Below are 19,609 nucleotides of genomic sequence, written 5' to 3'. Positions count from 1 at the left end.
TTGTTTTTTATCATCTCATGGCACAATTGTGTGCCACAGTGCACCTCTCCCAAGAGCCTCGGTAATGGTGGGGCGATGCCACCCTCTTTCCAAAGCAAGCCATGTTTACTCTTATGCAGAATGACAAGCACATGCAGGGAAACTGACAATGTGCAAGTGTAAATTAGGTCCCCAGTCTGCTCTGCATTAATTATGAATTAAGTATAATTGCGGTGGGATTTTATGAAGTCAATTCATTTGGACTGACTGTAGTATGAATATATTCCAAGAAAACAAACTGTAAGTTTTAAAGGGATTAAAAAGAAGAGCTCAAACAGAGAAGTGTCTTAGCCGGTCATAACAAGAAAACAAGGTTAACAACAAGCAGAGGAAAAGTCTGCAAAGTGCTTTATGTTTTATTTATCTTTTTTTTTTTTTTTACTGCAGTTTATTCATTCTGAGGCTGATGGAAAAAACCTTGTGTTCCTTGAATTGTTTGATTGTTTATTGGACTCCTATTTCATGCCCTGTTTATCTTATTTTTGATTTTTTTATAATCACAGAAAAGCCAAATTTGGAAGTAGGATTTGCTTCTGATGTATGAAGTATGGGAGAGTTTACCAAAACTAGTCACCTTAAAAAAAAAAACCTTTATCTTTGAATTGCCTAGTTTTTCTGATTTACCAAACATAATCTGATAGTTTGTTCGTGAGTCCTCTTGCCCCACCTTTCCCCTTGTGTACAATTGCCTTGCAGGGTAGGTGCTGTATTTTAGCTTATGTAATCCTTCCCTTTCCTCAACCAAGAGTAGTAACGTCTGTCTCAAGCTGCCTTTGGGTCCCTTGAAAATAATTGTTAAGAGTGATTGTTAAAATCATGGTAAAGTAAGCTAACTTACATCTTGTATATTTATTGTTTTAGGAGCAAGAGTGGGTATGAACATGGCTTGTCTCTTTTACCGCTGTATATGTACATTAGAATACAGTAACAGACTTTATTTTCTTCTGTCTGCTTTGGTTCCTAGATCCTGGCCCTGACAAAATCCAGTGGAGGTTCTCATGATTTATGTCACAGGGAAGTAAGAAACCCCAATTGAAACAATCTGTCAGCAACTGTCTTATAAGCACACATACTGTTGGCCTGCAGTCATACCAAAACACTATTGTATCGAGTTAGTTATTTACAGATATAGAAATGTCACACAAATGAGCACAAGCAGAGAAACTGCAAACCTGCAAAGACACAGTCAAAAAGGTAAAATGTTGTGGCTTGGTGGAGTGTGATGAAGTCTATGGTTTCTATTTTTATGGTAGTGCATAGAAAGGTGAACACTACATGACGATAATACAAAAAAAAAAGTCACTTTGACATAGCACTGTTGTCAGTTACACTCTCTCACTTTTGCAAATATAACAGCACCACTGCCAGTCACCTAAGATGACATGGGCACAGTAATAAATAACTGCATCACCTCAATGTACACTCTACTATAATAACAAAAGTGTAACCACGACCATCTGAGCAAAAATCTACTGCATCATTGATCACATTCTCTACAGGAGCTCAAAGTGCTCACTTGTTGTTTATTTAATTAAATTACTAAAAGCATTTGGTATTTCCAATTTTAACTTGTTTTGCCTCATTGTTCAAATTAATTTCTTTTTTTTAAAAACAATTTTACGGCAATGAAGTCTTTTTCATTGGTGATGTGGTGAAGCTCAAATATCCCAGAGCAAGTGTGTAATATTAAAGTAAAACTTCAGAGAGGTGGTTTTTATTGGGTTGTACCAAAAATAGTTTAAAATTCTATTTCTTAGAATAATTGATGATGATTCTGGTGAGAATTCCCCATACTGAGAATACTCTGAGTTCATAAATCATTGACTGCTATTTTGGAACAGTTGGGTATTTCTTGCAGACTAATAATGAGTAAAGTCGTATTGGGTCTGACTTCTTTTTAATCCTGTGAGCATCTTTTTTCACAAACAAAACAAGTCAGTTATAGGTAAAGTCCAAAGGAGATAACTCCCTCCTGATTGTGTTAACTGACTGTTTGTTTTCACGTGGAGCAAAGAACACTGATGCCTTTGTAGAGTACAATGTTGTAATTCATGGAGTTTACAACTTTCTACTGTAGGGACAGAGGAGGTTTTGCACAAGGTGGACAACTTTTACCATAAGCGAGGAAAAACCAAATTGTCAGAGCTTTACAGTGACTCTCTTATTGAATGAGAAGAACATATCTCGCCTACAGTCAGACTCAAAGTGAACTTTTTCCTCCATTCCAGGGAATGGCCGATTTATATTAGGAAAAAGGGATTTGTATCGCATTATTTTACAGGATTATAGCATTCTGATAATGACAATAATTAAACACTCAGCAGTACAGAATAGTCTGTTCTGAAGTTTGATTTATTTTTAACAACACATTATTTCGTGTTCACAAAGTTATTTGTCACAGTAATGAAAGTAAGTGTGGCTAGGAGGCTTTTGAACATTAAGAGCAGGATTTTTCCCCTGTATGTAACAAAATGAATTTGTGATGCACATGCTGTGATTGATGAGGACGAACGCTCACTCCAGTGGAGAGAATGATATTGTCATGTAGTTGTGTGTCCAAGGGAATGGATTGAGGTGACCCTGTCAGAGGCAGAACTTACTATGTATTTAAACAAATGTATTGGGCAAACAACTGGTCATTGCTTTTGTGGCACATCAATGTAGTACATTTTCTTACTTTGTTGAACAACTTTTTTGAGAGAAATAAATTTTCTCTTTGATGCCTCAGAGAATTAAAACATGAATGGAAGACTTTCTGTTTTTTCATTTGGTTGTGTTACATTCTAAAAAATACGATTACACGCAGGACACCTGTGTGGAACCGTAATGTACTGTAAGTAGTTACTGTTGAGGAGAAATGGTGGCGAGAATAGGGTGAGCTATGTTATTTCAGCACGTGTGAGTGCAGGGACTTCATGACTCTACCTGCATAAATCAGCCACCCAAGTCCAGAAGTATTGCTATTCCCAAGGAAATTTGAACCTCTCTATACAAGATTTAATGACTTTTTTTTCCTGAAAAACTGAGGTAGAAAAGCCTTAAGATTAACACAGAGTCCAACCCTATATGCCTCCAACACAAAAACAAAGGACTGTCTGCATTTTAAGGCAAAGCTCATGATGTGAACAGCACCCACTTGATGTTCCGCATGCCAACAGCAGGGGATGAGGGATCATCCCATGAGTTTGCAGTCACTCTTAGCTTTGCACTATAATTACACTTGGGCTTTTTTGCTACTAACGTGGACACATACTCTTGCGATGAAAGAACTTGACAAACACACAAACCTGCACAAAATAACTCACTCTAGCATACTGAACATCCTCAGCCTTAGAGAGACCTGTACAGTGGAAAATGGCCTCCCCACTCGCACAGAAGAGGTCTATTATCATGACAACAGATATGTAGGACTGTCCACTGAAGGAGAGGCTAGTGCACTATTGAGAGAGAGGGGCTAATTTTCACTCAGTGGGGTTATAATGAGCCTTTCATCCTCTTATCCTGCCCAGTTACCATTGGAAACCATACACGCTCTGACATGAGCGGCAGAGCAGAGCAGAACTAGTGCAGCATTAATAATATGGCAGAGTAAATAAGTGCAGCTCTAGGATGTGGCTTTGAAACTGAATGCTCATAGAGGGATAATAATAATCTATTGTAAAGTTGAAGATAGGCATGGAAAATCACACTGGTGCCATTAAACATAGTACTTTTTTTCATTCAGAAAGAGAAAACTACAGTAAAACAAAAAAAATTTGGCGCCTACACCAGTACACTAAAACAACCCTATTTAATGTAACTTTATACTTTTCAAAGATGTAATAACTGTGACATTTTTGTTGATAACATTTTGGGTAGTTTTTACATTTTGGGCTCTAACAGGACTTTTTAAACTCTTTTAGTATGAAGTTAAAAGAATATCAGGAGCTTTATGCAAAACTGGTTCTTCTATTATTATTTAAACATGTCGCTGTGTTAGTTAAGTGTCAGTCTTTAGTATTGCGTCCTGACAGTGCAAAAGCATTTAAAACGTCATATATATATATATATATATATATATATATATATATATGTGTGTGTGTGTGTGTGTGTGTATGTATATAAATGTGTATGTATATATATATATATATATATATATAAGCTAAAGCACAAATACATACTTCAAGTAGAATACATAAATTATTCTTGCATCCTGACAGTGCAAAAGCATTTAAAACGTCATATATATATGTGTGTGTGTGTGTGTGTGTGTGTGTGTGTGTGTATATATATATATAAGCTAAAGCACAAATACATACTTCAAGTAGAATACATAAATTATTCTTGCATCCTGACAGTGCAAAAGCATTTAAAACGTCATATATATATATGTGTGTGTGTGTGTGTGTGTGTGTGTGTGTGTGTGTATATATATATATATAAGCTAAAGCACAAATACATACTTCAAGTAGAATACATAAATTATTCTTACAGATGCTAATTAGAAACAGTGAGATGATGGGGAAAAAAAGGAACAGATTAGAGTGTTTCTGCATGTGCTTGATGAACAATGAAGAGGTTCCCTGCTGGGACACATGCATTGGAAATAGCAGAAATATATCATTCCTTTAATCAGTGAAGAGTTAGAGGTAAGGTAAGGCTTGTCTCACACAATAAAGCACGACTACTGTTTGTCAGTGAAAAATGAAACACTATATGTGGGCATCCTCCTACTGAGGGAAAGGAAATAAAGCAATTGTGCAATTGTAAGACCTCCTGGAAGGTTTTATTGTTCCATGCTTAATCGTTTGTGCAGACTTACACCACAAGGAGCTGCGGAGGCCTTGAGCTTGTTAGAAAAAAAAATGGGGGCCTGTTTTTTTCTGCAGAACTTTTTTTTTTTTGAAACAAGCCAAAATGAGTGGATCACCAAGGAGATGCAGATAACACAGAAGCTATAGTGCAAAATGGACTCAGTGACACACGGACATGGAGTAGCTGGGCTGATGGTCTGAAAGCGACGAGGTTAGCCAAACAAACAGATTGCACATGAATGACAATGAGGCAGAAAATTGGTGAGAGCGGCTGCAGCAGACAACAGCTGAAGACTGGGAAGCAATATTGCATGAGGGCTTTGAAATATGCAGGTAGATTTGTGAAGTAGGTTTCTGCTGCTGCCACCCTGCAAACACACCCACATAGCCTTCATACTTTCCAGTCTCTCTCCCTCTCTGTATCTTTGGCCCTTGCTCTCATTCACTCATAAAACCACGGAAATAATCATAGAGACCGGACAGGATGGGAGAGTGGGCAGTGTAGGTTAAAGGATTATTTCCCAGCATCTTTTGCGTCCGCCTCTGACCATCTGCCTCTCTGGCAATAGCCTCTCTCTCCTGAGGTTAAACTCTAAATTGGCAGCCGGCTAAGCAGCCACTTAGAGAGGAAGGTTCAGGTGGGTAAAATCAAACAGTTATATACTGTGTTATATACTTTGTGTAAGTGCATATTGAAAGGTAGAGGAGGCAGAAAGCATGGAATATGGCTAAATTGCAACACTGAAATGTTTCCTCCGAACAAACAAGGATGGAGGAGGAGAGAGTGTTGTTGAGGTGAAATTGACAGGCAGATTGTGAATGTTGGAAATTGAGACATAAATAATAGACCAATATGAGAAATACATAGGAATGGAGGAATTGCCGAATGTTGAAAAGACGGAAGATTGAGGAACACAGGGGAGAATGGAGTGAGTGCAGCAGGGGAGAGACAGAGAGAGAAATATGGGCATGAAATTTAGAAATCAAGAGAGAGGAAGCCGAGTGTGTGTGCATGTGTGTGTGTGTGTGTTTAAGGGAGGGGGAGATACAAAGGCAAGGAGAAGAATATGAAATAAAATAATGGCAAAGCAGCTTCTTCTTTGTCATCGGATGGGAAAACCATACATGTATGAGTGGAAGTGCTTGTGTCTGAGGTAGCCTGTGGTCTCGTCCCTGCACTCAAGCTGAGCTAGAAAATGAATACTGACAGAGAGAAGAACAGAGGGATGAAGGATGAAAAAAACAAAAACAAATGTCAGACTAGTATTAAGTCAGAATCGTAAGCCAGGCCTCATCTCACACCACGCAGAAAAGCTCATAACCAGGGGAAGGAGGTCCACAATAGCCCGTGTTAATTAGATTCCTCGCTGCTGATTTTTCTTATGCTAAACAGGGAGGTAAGGCTAAGACGTGGTGGCACTTCGAGGGTGGTGTTTAGTTTTCATTAGCATTGTGTGGCAACCACAGGCAGATTTACTACTGGATTGCCACCCAGGGATTGGGCACTGGTCCCACATTCTCATGGTTACCCCACATTCAGCCTGGCATCCCAAAATGCAACCCTCTCATTCTCTCTCTCTCTCTCTCTCTCTCTCTCTCTCTCTCTCTCTGTCTCACTGAATAAACACATTGCAGCAACTCTCCCTAAATAATAAGCATCATGGACAATCTCATATTTGACACAAAAGCCCAACATGAAATACACTAACACAAAAGATGTCAATAATGGTTTCAATAGTCAGAAATATCTTGTTGAAATTTATGCTATTGGCTGAAAAGGGTTGATTCAATGCATAATGACGCCCGTTTAGTGTTTGTGTGTGATTGTGGGTGAACAAAATTGCAGCCGTGTGTGTGTGTGTGTGTGTGTGTGTGTGGGGGGGGGGGGGGGTTGTGTTTTGTGTGTGTGTTTGCTTGTTGGCCTGGCAGCAGCTCTGCAGAAAGTAGGACTGAGAGCCTGTTACAGCAGTCCCAGTGTGTGGCCTCCCTTGGCACACAAACACAAATTAGCTGAGGGACGACTGCTGTGGCAGAAAGCTTCTCTGCAGACAAAACCTCTTAATATTCTTTCCAAGTCCATTAAGGCCTCAAGAGATTGGCTGGGATTGATTGTTTGTGCTTGATTTTACCAGGGCCTTCAAGGCCAGATCTTCGCCGAAAATTAGAGATGGCATTCATTGAAGCCTGAGGAATTGAAAAACTTAATACAAACCTTTGCTTCCCGATCATCGGTACAATGAGAAACTATGGAAGAAGCTATCATCTGATTAGCAAATACTTGTTGCTATTTCCTTTTTAGCTTAAGGGTCTGTTGACGGTTTGACTGGTTTTCCAAGTCAGTGACTTCAATTCAACCATTTTTTTTTTGACAAAAATACAACTGTTTTCAAGTCCATTATTCTATTAAGTCAGTGACCTCTCCACAGCCCCTCTGCACGCACAAACACACACACACACACACGCACCTACACACACACGTACACCCACCCACACACATCACATGCACACACAAGAAGAAGAAAGGATGCCTTCTTGTGAAGCTCTGATGCAAACACCCAGGTGCAGAACAGACAGCTCAGACATCAAATGAAGCTTTATATTTTTTCTTTTAAACTAAAGAGTTCTGCAGAACTGAAAGGTCACAACTTAAAGGGATATACCAAGCTTTCATTACAATGAGGATACTTTAAAATGTTTTACATTTTCTTTTGTTGGGATTTGACTTTTCAAAAATGAAGTTTTAATCATTAAACAAAAAAAAGCATTCTGTAACTTTGAATGGCACATTTTTAATAAGTCTTAGAGTTGTTGGATGATACTCAGCTAATCAGGGAAATCGACTTCAAGAATTAGAAATAAAAAACACTTCTCACCTAACAAGAGTCTTCAGCTATGAAAGCAGCAGGGTGAGGCAGTGCTGGACACAGGGGTAGGCGTACTTCATTAAAATACTATAACAGCATGCTAATATACTGACAATGACACTAGACAAATGTTGGTAAATGTCCAATTGAATATCTTATGGGATACTGTAAAATACACATTCTAAACCTCTTTGGCACTTTAGGATATTTGAAGATTGCGAGATCAATCAGGATTAATTAAACATGTTTCCCCTAACCCTATGTACTGTATGTATATAAATCTTGTAGAGGATATTTTTTACCAGAGGAGCCTAACAAATGTCTACCTGCTGGTAGCATTAGTGGGAATATCAACGTTAAGTTGGATTTATCCTTTGGGGACCTTGATTTCCTCGAAGAAATTTGAAAGCATATCTTGAAACCCATGTCAGGTCACGTTCAGGCTACAAGACTGTGGTATTAATGGCAACCGATGGTTATTCACAGCCTCCAGTGTCAATCTCAAAGTTGGTCTAAATGTTGCAAATCAGGTCACTTTTGGGTCAAAAAGGCGCGAAACATACGGCTAATAGGCAGCTGACACATATAGAGAATAGGTTAACCAGAGTACTGGTGTGATAATGGGGTGGCCAAGTAAGGACTGTAGAAAACATAAATTAATCATTGAGAGTGTGTGTGTGTGTGTGTGTGTGTGTGTGTGTGTGTGTGTGGGTGCGGGTGCGTGTGGGTGCTCATGCAAGAAATAGCAAGTGACAAACTGACCCCTGCCTTCTCTGAGTTTGGTCTTACACTCAGCTAGCAACACTCTATACAGTCTTTATGATGTCATATGATAAAGAAAAAGGTTCAGCCAATATGGTGAGATATTTACAGAGAAGTATGCTATTTATTTGAGTCTTCGTCTCTGTCTCAGTAACACTTGTTATACTGAAGAAATTCATGTTTTTTTTCTGCACAACTACATCATCAGGAGTGTTGTCCTTATAAATCATAATAAGCAGCACATCAGGATAATATATTCTTCACAAGCCACAGGGCAATCACCTATCAATAATGCCCTTCCTTGTCAGTAGGACAGACATAGCTCCAAACTGTGTGTTCCTAATGACAAAATAAACATAGGATCAAAGGACACATTCCTCTAAGATATTAATCAGTCCAATCTGCCCTCTGTGTTTCTTTAAATCCCCTCTGTCCTGCTCTCAATATGATTATCCCAGAGGCTGGGCTATTAATAAGTGGACACACACATGCACAAACATACAGTACACACACTTTCTACTGAGGAGATATGAACAATAACAAGGCCGCCACTGATCTGTATGGATGAACGGCTTAGAGTGGCGTTGAATAAGTGTTGAGGGAATTAAGTCCCATCATCACACTCACATATACACTCACAGACACATACACACGTTCCATTCATGGGGAATTCCATGTCATGTATGGCCTACGGCAACGGCCGTCCAGAGTCAGCGGTGGTGAAGGAACCTCATTGTTAATAGGACAGAGGCCAGGCGGGTTTCTGGGACATTGCACCACCCTAACAATCATGAAGCGGGGTCACATGTCACATGACAGACAGAGCAATGACTTTTTAAAGATTTGAAGGAAAGGGGGACATAGGGGCTAACAAGGAGCTGTAGTGTTTGAATTTATCATGTGAGTCTGTCACTAGACTGCCACACATGCTTTAGCAAAACTAAACTTTAATTTTCTGTTTTCATGGAGACATTTTAAGACTTATTTTTTTCTGCACATTGACAAAGTCCACTCCAGCAACAGAGAAAGAGTTTTATTGAAAAGGAAAAATCGGATTCTGAGAGGGATAAAAAAAAAAACCAGTCCGTGCAAAAGAGTTGATAAAGTTTCCCATCCTTCATATATAAGCTTGCATTTGAGATACTTTGTATATGTTACAGTAAAAGTCGCCGCCCTTTAAGGAACATCTTCTGCTATTTTTTGCCTGGCAAATGTTCCCTATACTTGCTCCGATATTGGAGCTCTGCTTTTTGAATGCCCTGGCTGAAAGCAGCCATAAAGCTCATACATTTTAAAAAAAAAGATTCCAGGAAAAGCAGTTGTGGCAGGAAATAGAAAATAAATCTGGGTGCATATATCCATTATCTGGGCACATTATCGTCAGAGGGGAGTCTGTAGAGAGAAAGGCAAAAAAAAAAAAAAAAACAGGCTGGGTCTCTATGTGCGCAGGAAGATAGTGGAAACCAATTTTCACCTCCTCCTTCCTCATCCCCAACACACTTCTTGATTCGGCCTGTCGCTAACTCTGCACAACCAGGACTAAATCATTTCATCTAAATAAGCCAGCCAAATGTTTTACACCTCTGCATATTACTGAGTGGCGATAAGGTGCTGGTTCACCAGTCCGTGCAAAGAATCTCTCCTTTTTCCTTTTTTCTGTCCGCTCTGTGGCCCCTGACAAAGATGAGCAGGACTGTAAGCTTCTGTGCAATGCAGAGGCTGCAGAGATAGGAAAGTGCAACAAAAAAAGAAAAAGGGCTGGGAGTATTTTAAAACACTGCCATTTCTTATACCCTCGACAATAAAACAACAGACAAGCCATATTTTATGTTTGCGTTAAATATTCCCATGTGCGGCACCTCTATGACAGCTTATTCTCGGGCAGATTTATCACAACCCTTATCTGCTCAACTCACCAGACAAAGGCGAGGCGCGAGGCTTACAGTGTAGCACGCTGATGCCTCAGGCACAAGACAAAGCGTACAATCAATACAAATCTGCAGTCTATACATTGAACAGGAGTGGGTTGACACACATCCTTCCAGCAGCACTACATCAAAACTTTTTGTCTAATTAGCTCCCTGTAGAGTATTATACGTCTACCAATTCACTCATCTCTCATTGTACTTTGCTCCAGAGAAAACCGCACGCTGTCCACACACTACGTGTTGTTTCTCTTTGTTGTCCTGATGAAGGGAATCTAATAATGAAGTAGTACAGATTTAAGGAAATATATAATTATTCCTAACACCAATTAATCAATGCTTCTCATCCAATTTATCATGGGACACAATTTATTCTTAACTCTGTGATCTACCACAGTTCAATGAGCGGGATCAAACCTCTCCCAGTGTTAATGCCAAGACAGCTAAAGCTCTCATCTTGAACAAGAGATACCTGCTGGAGTTACTTTGATATCATTACATGTTTGCCCAATAGTGTCTCTGCAATGATTTTTTTTTTTTTCATGTTGAATTTAAGGGGCACACAGTCAGTCTTGGATTTTTTGACTGAAAAACTGAAAAGGTGATGATGTGTGATCCAAGCGGGTTCATAAACCCCAGTTCATGACCTGAGAGCCTAATTTTGGAAGCAAGCTGCTCAATGTAATAATCATGCGTGCTGAACCGCATGTTCATTGCTATGTCATAAATGTAAATCCTTCAAAATCCCCATGAAATCTTATTTACGGCTGTATTCTTTGTCTAACGCACATCCTGTGAGAATTCATGTGGAAACGTGTAACACATTCACCACGGACTGTATCTAAATATGACGTTTTCTGCATCAATGGCAAACAAGTAGCAGTGAGATCTCTATCCTCTGCCATCACATCTTGCAAAAAAAAACAAAAAAAAAAACAAAACAAAACAATGGAATACATATGGATTTATTTTTCTTATTAATGTTTTTAAATGTAAGTAGTCTAAGAAACTGATTCAAAGGCACATCGGCTGAAATATCCTGCTCTACACTAATACAAATTCAGACATCTCCACCTGGAAGCTTCCGAGTTCAACAACTGTCTCATCCACTGAGCAACCCCACTGGAGCCAGCAGGGGTTAAGTGCCTTGCTAAAGTGTACCTCAGTGATGGTTTCTCTCCCCCAGTCTAATTTATCCTTTCTGTCCAAGGATTGACCTGGCTACCTCACGGTCAAAAGTTCACTCTTGTAACCTTTGGGCCATTTTCCTTTTTCGTTTTCTACGTATGGTCGCATGTGTCAGACTGACAAAAGGGAAATAGAAAAATAACATTTGCCTCAGGCTCCCAGTGGTGCTACCACAGCGCCTTGCTTCAATAAAGATCTTATACATACATGCCAGCAGATGGACTCTCTCCTCCCTGAAAACATCACTGCATATCTCACAGCTGTCCTGAAGGATTCTGGGCTGTTAAGGGTGAAAATGGAAATAGTTTCTCTCTTTGTCTGGAGCCAAATGCATTTGGGGATTCAGTCTAAGAAATGCACTCACCTTTCTTCATTTCTTTCCCAAAAGGGAAAGTATGAGTGACTAGAAACTGGTTAAGGAAGATTACACCAGAGGAAAATGTCAGTGAAACTACTCTACGCTGTCACTAAAAGGAAGTATGGCCGTGCGTGCATCAGCAGAAGAGAGAGAAAAAAAAATGCAAGGCTCAAGCTCTTGGGCCCTCTTCAAGTGTCTGACTGATCCTGATTTTAATTCAGTGCAATAGCGTCGTCGGGCAGATGACTAATTTAGTGAAGCTTCCAGCCAACGCGCACTATGTTCAAAAGCATCTGTCAATTCAAGGAAAGATATGAGAAAGTAGCATATGTAAGCATATTTAGAGCAGTCAAAGTGTTTGCTGAAAAACTAAAGTCAGCTTTTCAGAACAGATTTGCAAAGAAATATTGCTTAAAGACTCCTTATCTCTTGTTGTCGTAGTTATTCCTGCATTTATCTCTGAACGTTTCATAAAAACTCCCCTGACCTCAATGTTATCATTGCTATGTTTTCAGACTCTTGTACAAAAGGCTTGATAGGTGCTTTATCAAGGGGTTTTCATTCTTTCTTTTTCTTTTATTATCCTTCATAGCTGACCCCATCACAATACTTCTAATGAAATCAAAAGATGCAAAAAGCATATGTAACTTCTGTAGAATATATCATACTGTATAAAAAATTGCTTTAGAACTTGCTTGGACATCATCCTTTTAATAGCAATATCTTTATTATTGAGATGCTGCCACAGATCTCAACTTTAACCTCTTGACTTCAGTCCTTTGGGTGTATATAGAGAATGTACACACCTCTTCACAAGCACATATTCATATTTGTTTTAAACATAAAAGTTATTTTCCTGCGAAGTAGACTGCTATGACTGCAGATGTCGTGAGGCTAAAATGTGGCAAGGATGAAGAGGGACCTCTCAGAGGGGCTTCTTTTATTTGGAGCCTTAATCTCTTTAGCACATTAGAAGTCTCCTTGATGTCTCTGCAGAGTTCAGTAACACTTGTAAGCAGTTTATTCCAGGACAAATAAACTATTATAGCTTAATCATTCTACCCTCAAATTGTACTGAAAGGTATTCAGGAGACAACCAAGTGCCTATAAACCTAACTTCTGTAATCGAGAACAACTCTGAGGCCATTGAACTTCCAGTTAGTGTTACTTGTTCACATCGCTACTATCACAGACCAAATGTTGAACGTTTTACATTTCTCTGATACGTCGTGACATCTACAATTTAAGATTTGGAAAACACCACATTTCATAATCTTAACCAGAATTAATTGCTGGATATCAAATTAGTACCCAACAGTGTATGAAAGAATTCCAATTAGCTTCACCTAACAGTAACATGTTCCGTACACTCGAATGCATCTGTTTTAATGAAATCACACAACGATCTCAAAGGTCACTTTCTACAGAACAATTATGACGACTGTTAAAACTTTAATATAACACTTTAATAATGGGTGTTCAAGTATAATGGAAGATTTTGGCTTGCATAATTTAAACTTTTTCTTCTTTGAACACGGCAGATAAATCATGTGTTAGACCACCAATGGGTCATCAATCAATTACTTTTATCGGCTTACTATCAATATCAGTGCATATAGTGGGTCTGCATAATAAAACAGGGGCCGCTTTGTCCGAGGCAGAGGACAGAATTAGTCTGGTTTCTGTCCAAATAAAGTTAACAAGTCATGTGATATCAGCCCTGCGTGGGTAATTGTTGCAGTGGATGTTATGCTCTGTCATGTGCACTCAATATCATTATGACAATGTTGCGCAACAGAACAATGCGAACACTGAGACCGTGTATTCACATTTCTGCGAATACACGGTCTTTCTGTGCAACATCTACACAAACCTTTATGCCTCTGGTTGCTGGCTGGTCTGAGTTTTAGTCTGCAGTATTGTTATTGTTTTTTCTGCCTTACGCTAATTGCTTCCTCATTGTCAAAACCTATACGTTACATTTTGCCGCTGGCATGTTAATTGAAGAATTGCTTTGTACTGAGAAAGGGCTGACTGTTCATGTTCACCCACTAGCGAGACTATGCATATAGGGGTCAAATCTGAGACCATCTGCGATGCTGTCTGCCTGCAAAAATAGTCTGCAGGAAAAGTGAACCTGCCAGTACATTCACCAAATGTAATGACAGCATAGTGTTTCCAAAGATGCTTGCAGATTCCCACACAGATTATGCAAAAGTTGAATTTGTAACATATTCTGATAAAATGTCCAGGAACACCAAACTGTCTTTCTTACCATTCCCTCCCTTTTTTGTTGAAAGGACTGGCAATAGGATGATACTTTAGGTCAGAAGTCAGGTTTCAAATTCCAGCAAGTGAGTGCACACAGCTTTTTTAAAGTGTCCATATAGCTGGGGTCAAACTCTAAAGCCTATATTTATTTATTTATCCTCTTTATTTTTTTTTTATTTGCTTTCGTCCTCACTCAAATGAAGTCTAAGCTTTTGCTGGTGGCTTGAAAAACGGAGTGGACAGATTAAGCTGAGTTAGGCCTACTTTCCATGGATGTGTTGGCGTGGCACTTTGAAATCCACCCTAACCTCCTCCTTTTTCTCTCTACTTCTGCGGAAAAAAAAAAAAAAACCCAGTTAAGAGTTGACACATCTGTGCTTCTTGAACTGGAAGGTGGCCGGAGATTAACAAATGGAAGTGTCACTGCAAATAAAGTCAGCTCCAGCAAAAAGATTTTGAAAAAAAAAAAAAAAAAAAAAAATGCTGATACAAAAGTGTTTCCCCTGTCGGATATTTCAAAGATACCCACAACTGACGTGACATTTGAAGTATTTGAATGTTTGCTATGGTTCTGGTGGGGATGTTGATGACGATGAAGATGGTGTGGGTTAAGACATCCAAGTTTGATTTTTTTTCCCCCTCGATTTCACTTTAGGCTGTGCAGAAGTGCTGAGCAGGTCTTAAATTTGCCGTCCAGATGAACATACTTTTACACGTGAAAAATGTAAGCGCTGTTCAGTTACACCTGCTTTCATTGCTTCAATAACCCCAATTAAATCCCAAAATGAAACAAGTAGGTGCAGAAAACACAACTGGTGAAAAAAAAAAACGTTTTAAGATACTACCTTATAGACAAATTGAATGGTTGTGAGTTTGTGCTTTCTTAAGTTGTCTGTTGTTTGTTGTAGCTTTTAATGTCAGACAGTTGCCCTGTTCTGGCTCACCTAGAATACCATGTCTGGTCGTTGAGTCCTCCTCTTCAGATTGTGTCGTGTTTCAGTGTTTTTCATTTCCTGATTTGAAATACTGGATGCGATAAAACCAGCAAATCTGTTTGCTTCTTAAAATACACAACTTGGCATTATAATCAGCCGAAGCCCTCGTTTACAGGCAGCGCTGATTAGAACTGGCTCACACACGGCAGCTCGACTGAAACAGATCCCAGTTTACACACAATGTTTTATCACAACATCACAAAAGGCAGAACAAACATACGAATGAAAAACAAGAAAGAAACCATCTCTTTCAAACATTTATTATGAAATTATAAAGGTTGAATAGCACTGTTCAAATAAAGCTTTTTTTTTTAAACAGAATGGGAGTTGCATTGTATTGAAGAACTGGCAGCAGTTTATTTCAGATGTAATTAAAGTGTACCCAGCAGTGTGGAGAAAAAAAGAAAAAGAAAAAGAAGGGCAAATAAATAAATTAAAAGAAAAAATATATAAACAAGTCCATTATTGTTTACCACAGCACATTAGGCAAGATTACCAGGAGTTCAATTTACATGAAACATCTCATATATACAAGAAAGATTTACATTGATGAGGGTTACACAGTCTCTGTGAGCGATGGGGCCCGGTGGCAAAGCAGTCAATGGCAGTCACATTTCAAGTCAAGTGTGGCCCTTTTGCTCGAGGGCGGTTTTTGGCTGGCGACGCCATTATCACCACTATTAGTCTAGACACTGGCACACGCTAGTGACAGAGCAATGGCCTGTGTGTCACTTGACACAACAACCCGATGGATGCGTCTCCCTCTGGGTTTGTCATGTCAGCACACACAGATTCGCTTTGCCCATTTTTTCTTTCTTTTCTTTTTTTTTTTACAAATACACACGCCCACACCTCTCTCTCATGATGATACGGGGGAGAGGGGAAACCGTAAGAAAAGGGGGCAGTGTGCTTCATCTGTCACAAATGATCAGAACACACCCTCTGTGATTTAACATTGCATGTAACAGCATTGACCCCGATAAAACATGAGTGAAAGGTGTGGGTTGGAGACAGGGGAGATAAGAAATGGGTGGAGGGAGGTCCATGTGAGGAGTGGAGAGGAGAGATGGGTTATTTAGGTTGGGGTGGGAGTGGTGGGAGGGGGGGACACATTCAAACAATGAAGTAGCATCAGAACTTCATCTTTTTATAACACTTTTTTTTTTAACAAGCAAGTAGTCAAGAAACATTTTCTTCCACCCTCTACTCTTCTTTTGAAGGTAAATTTGAGAGAATTCACTTGAGATGTGGAGAGCGCAAGTGTTTAAAGCTGCAGTTTGTCTTTTTATCGTCATGCAGTGTTAGAAAAAAAATGAAGCTAGTATGTCAACTTGATTGATTGCCTGAGATAAATGGGAAATGTGTTTTGTGGATTAGTGAAAACATGGAGATGAATTAAGTAATGACAGTTGCACAAAAGCCCAAATGACTTTGTGTTTTCTTCGTGCATGCACAACATTAAACTCCACAAAGCAAATCCCCAGATGATTGATCATCAATCAATTTGCTTTGAGAAATTGCAGAAATGGATGATGAATTTGAGATGAATGGGTTGCTGGCAAAAAGTGATGGACAAACATAAAACCAAGAGAGAGCAAAAAAAAAAAAACGCATAACGGCAAACACATGAACGGCCTTTTGATATATGACAACATCTGTCATAATCAAAAAGTGGTGTTGTATATTTCTGACAGAAACAGAGTGTAATGATGAGGACAGTTGAAGGAAAATGGTTGGAAATGAAATGAAAATTCATACAATGTGCACAAAAAAATCTAATGTAATTCCTGGTAATTTGCCTTCATCTGTGTTTTTGGCCAGTGTATCTCGGGCAGTTAAAGAAACAAAAAGGAAACAAAAAAAAGCTTTATATAAATAAATAAATATGTTAACAATCAGTAGCACTTCATTTTTCTTAACATTGGAAAATTTAAGCATATACAGCGGTGTAAATGAACTCCATAGTTCAGCCAGTGTTCCAACAGGGAGCTTTGATTTATTTTGTTGTTTTGTGCAGACACAACTGGATTCCCCCTTGGGGCAATAATCTACTCTGGTAGTACTCACAACCACTACCTTAATACAGCCTGCTATCCATTTCATTTCCTTTTACCCACCTAGACATCGAGGACATGACAAGTTTCTTAAAGAATATAAAGTTCTCTGCATTAAAGAGGCCTGCAAATCCTCCACTGATGATTTAAAGCTTTGATAGATACTTCACTCCGGGACTTATTGGCTTACGATCTCCTGATAGCTACATTTGTTTTGAAGATCTGCTACGTTTTACTCAATAAGAGAATGCAGTGCAGGTGTTTTCTTCTTGCATCTACCAGAGGTTTGCTCCATCATTTATCTGATGTTGGAAACAGGCCCAGTTTTTCTGTAACAAAAAATGTGCAAACAGTGTATAAAAAAAAGGGGGGGATACATTTGTGCCTGTAAAAGTAGATATCCAGTGTATGAAATATTAGTATGCAGGGAAATCCTGCTACTTTACACGTTAGTGCTCTTATTTTGAAGGGGAACTTTTTCACTGGAACATCTTCATTCCAAAGTGTCATGAGGATGTACAGCATAAGAGATCACAAACACAGCATCCCAGAGAAGTGACAGGATAGCTGAGGAAAAGGATGTATGATTACAGTCGGCAACAATCACTGGCCTCTCTCCATCTTCCTCTTTCATAGCGCCAAACTCCGTGTCAGCACAACCCAGAAGATATTGCAACAGACTTTTCCCCTCAGGTGCAACATTGTCATAGTTCATTAATCTTCTCAAACTTCTCGCGCTGCCATCAGCCCCCGTACGTACTACTAATCCCCTTATTAATGTGGCAAATGAACCTGCACAAGAAGGACGACTCCCCCAAGGCTCCATAATTACAATGGTCTGTACAAACTCTGGTTTGCATAGAATGTCCATTCATTATAATGCACTGACAAGACAACACCAGGAATACTCTGCGAAAGATTCCCTGCTCTTCCTCACTAGTCCGACATTTATCCTGCATTTTAAATTGAATACAATGTCTGCTGTAATATTTAATGGACTGCTTATTTATTGTGATTGATAAAAGACTGTCTTTTTTTACTGCAGTGGTCACAACAGGAAGGACAACAATACTAGAGGAGGATGCAAACAGAAAAAAAAAAATGAAAACAAAGTATTCTGATTAAGACAGCTTAATATGCATAAGCTGTCTGTTGTTCTATATGTGCTGTATCTATAGAGAATCTGCATAAAAAAGGAGATTCTTTACTGATTCCCCAGGGCGATAAGGCAGGATTTGTGCTGCAGGAGGAGGCATCAGAGCAGTGCTGGATGACTGAACTGTAGGTGTGCATAACATTTCAGTACTTGCATCTTTCCTGCCATGCAAGAAAAACAATAATAACCCACTACAATTATGCATTTCTGTATATAGCTGTAAGGGCTGTATGGCTGCACATCTTTATGCCTCTCTACAAGTGCCATAATTATGTATCTGCACATGTAATATATATTAACATAACAAAGACAAGGGGGGAATGGGAAGGATCTTCTGTATCGTCGAGAGAGTAAACAAATACATCTATATGAGCTTGATAATGCATGATAGAATAAACAGCCTTATTTTCACCACCAATGTTAATAGTGAAGAGTGAACATGATCTGATGATTTTGTCGATTAAGCATATTTGATACACCAGGGTGTTGACTACACTTTCTAACCCTGCGCTAACCCTGTTAGCCATGTCCAGCAACACGAGCCTTGGGATCTGATGAGCAGTACATGGTTAATGTGTAGCCGGCGGACACTTGTTGTGTAAGTGAACCCGTCTCCTTGTCAAACCGCCAAAAGGCAGAAAGTAAGACTGATGGTGAAACGGCTATGATTAGACTTAATTTCTTAGATGCTTGTGAAACTAGGACAGTGTTTTCGTGCCCCCCCCCCCCCCCCCAAGTGTTGTTTACACTAATGCAAGTCCCTGGAGGCTAAATAATAAGTAGGGAGAAAAAAATAAAGAAAAGTTTGGGATCTTTCTACCTCTGTAGTAAGAAAGAGCACAGTTTACCAAAGTTAAATTCTGTGTGTGTTAAACATACCTGGCCAGTGAAGCGCATTCTGATTCTCTATAAAGCTGAGTTCACCAGACGTTTGTCTGTGTCTGCTATTTCCATTAGAGAGTATTCTCTGAGAGGGAGACACCCAATAAAACCTTCATTTCTGTTCTTTCTTGCTTCATGTCCTCTGCCTCCGTGATTATCAATTTTCCTTCAGTTTCCTAAAGTATTGATTGGTGACTGATGGTGCAAACAAGTGACTCTTAAAAGCTGGAACAAAATGGCTTTTCAATACTTGGAAAGAAGGTCAATTTTAAAAGCTATTTCTCTTAGCTTTGAACATTTAGGTCTCTTGAACATCCTCCTT

At 39.2% G+C, this 19,609-nt stretch overlaps 1 protein-coding gene across 5 annotated transcripts in view; it reads right to left on the bottom strand.

Annotated features, from left to right (window-relative positions):
- The window catches only part of pcdh9 (protocadherin 9), a 194,762-nt gene that overhangs the window by 167,937 nt on the left and 7,216 nt on the right, over window positions 1-19,609 (bottom strand). The window contains exon 3 of one of the 5 annotated variants that reach the window (XM_079339866.1): window positions 13,499-17,578. The exons of the other annotated variants lie outside the window; for them this stretch is intronic. Coding sequence (XP_079195992.1) covers window positions 17,525-17,578 — 54 coding nt within the window. The 3' untranslated portion in view covers window positions 13,499-17,524. Of the gene's footprint in view, window positions 1-13,498; window positions 17,579-19,609 lie in introns of those variants that run through there. 5 annotated transcript variants of the gene reach the window in all.

Source organism: Symphodus melops (assembly GCF_947650265.1).
Source record: "Symphodus melops genome assembly, chromosome: 3".
Lineage (NCBI taxonomy): Eukaryota > Metazoa > Chordata > Actinopteri > Labriformes > Labridae > Symphodus > Symphodus melops.
Note: the sequence above shows the minus strand (reverse complement) of the source record. Positions and strands in the feature narration are given on the sequence as shown.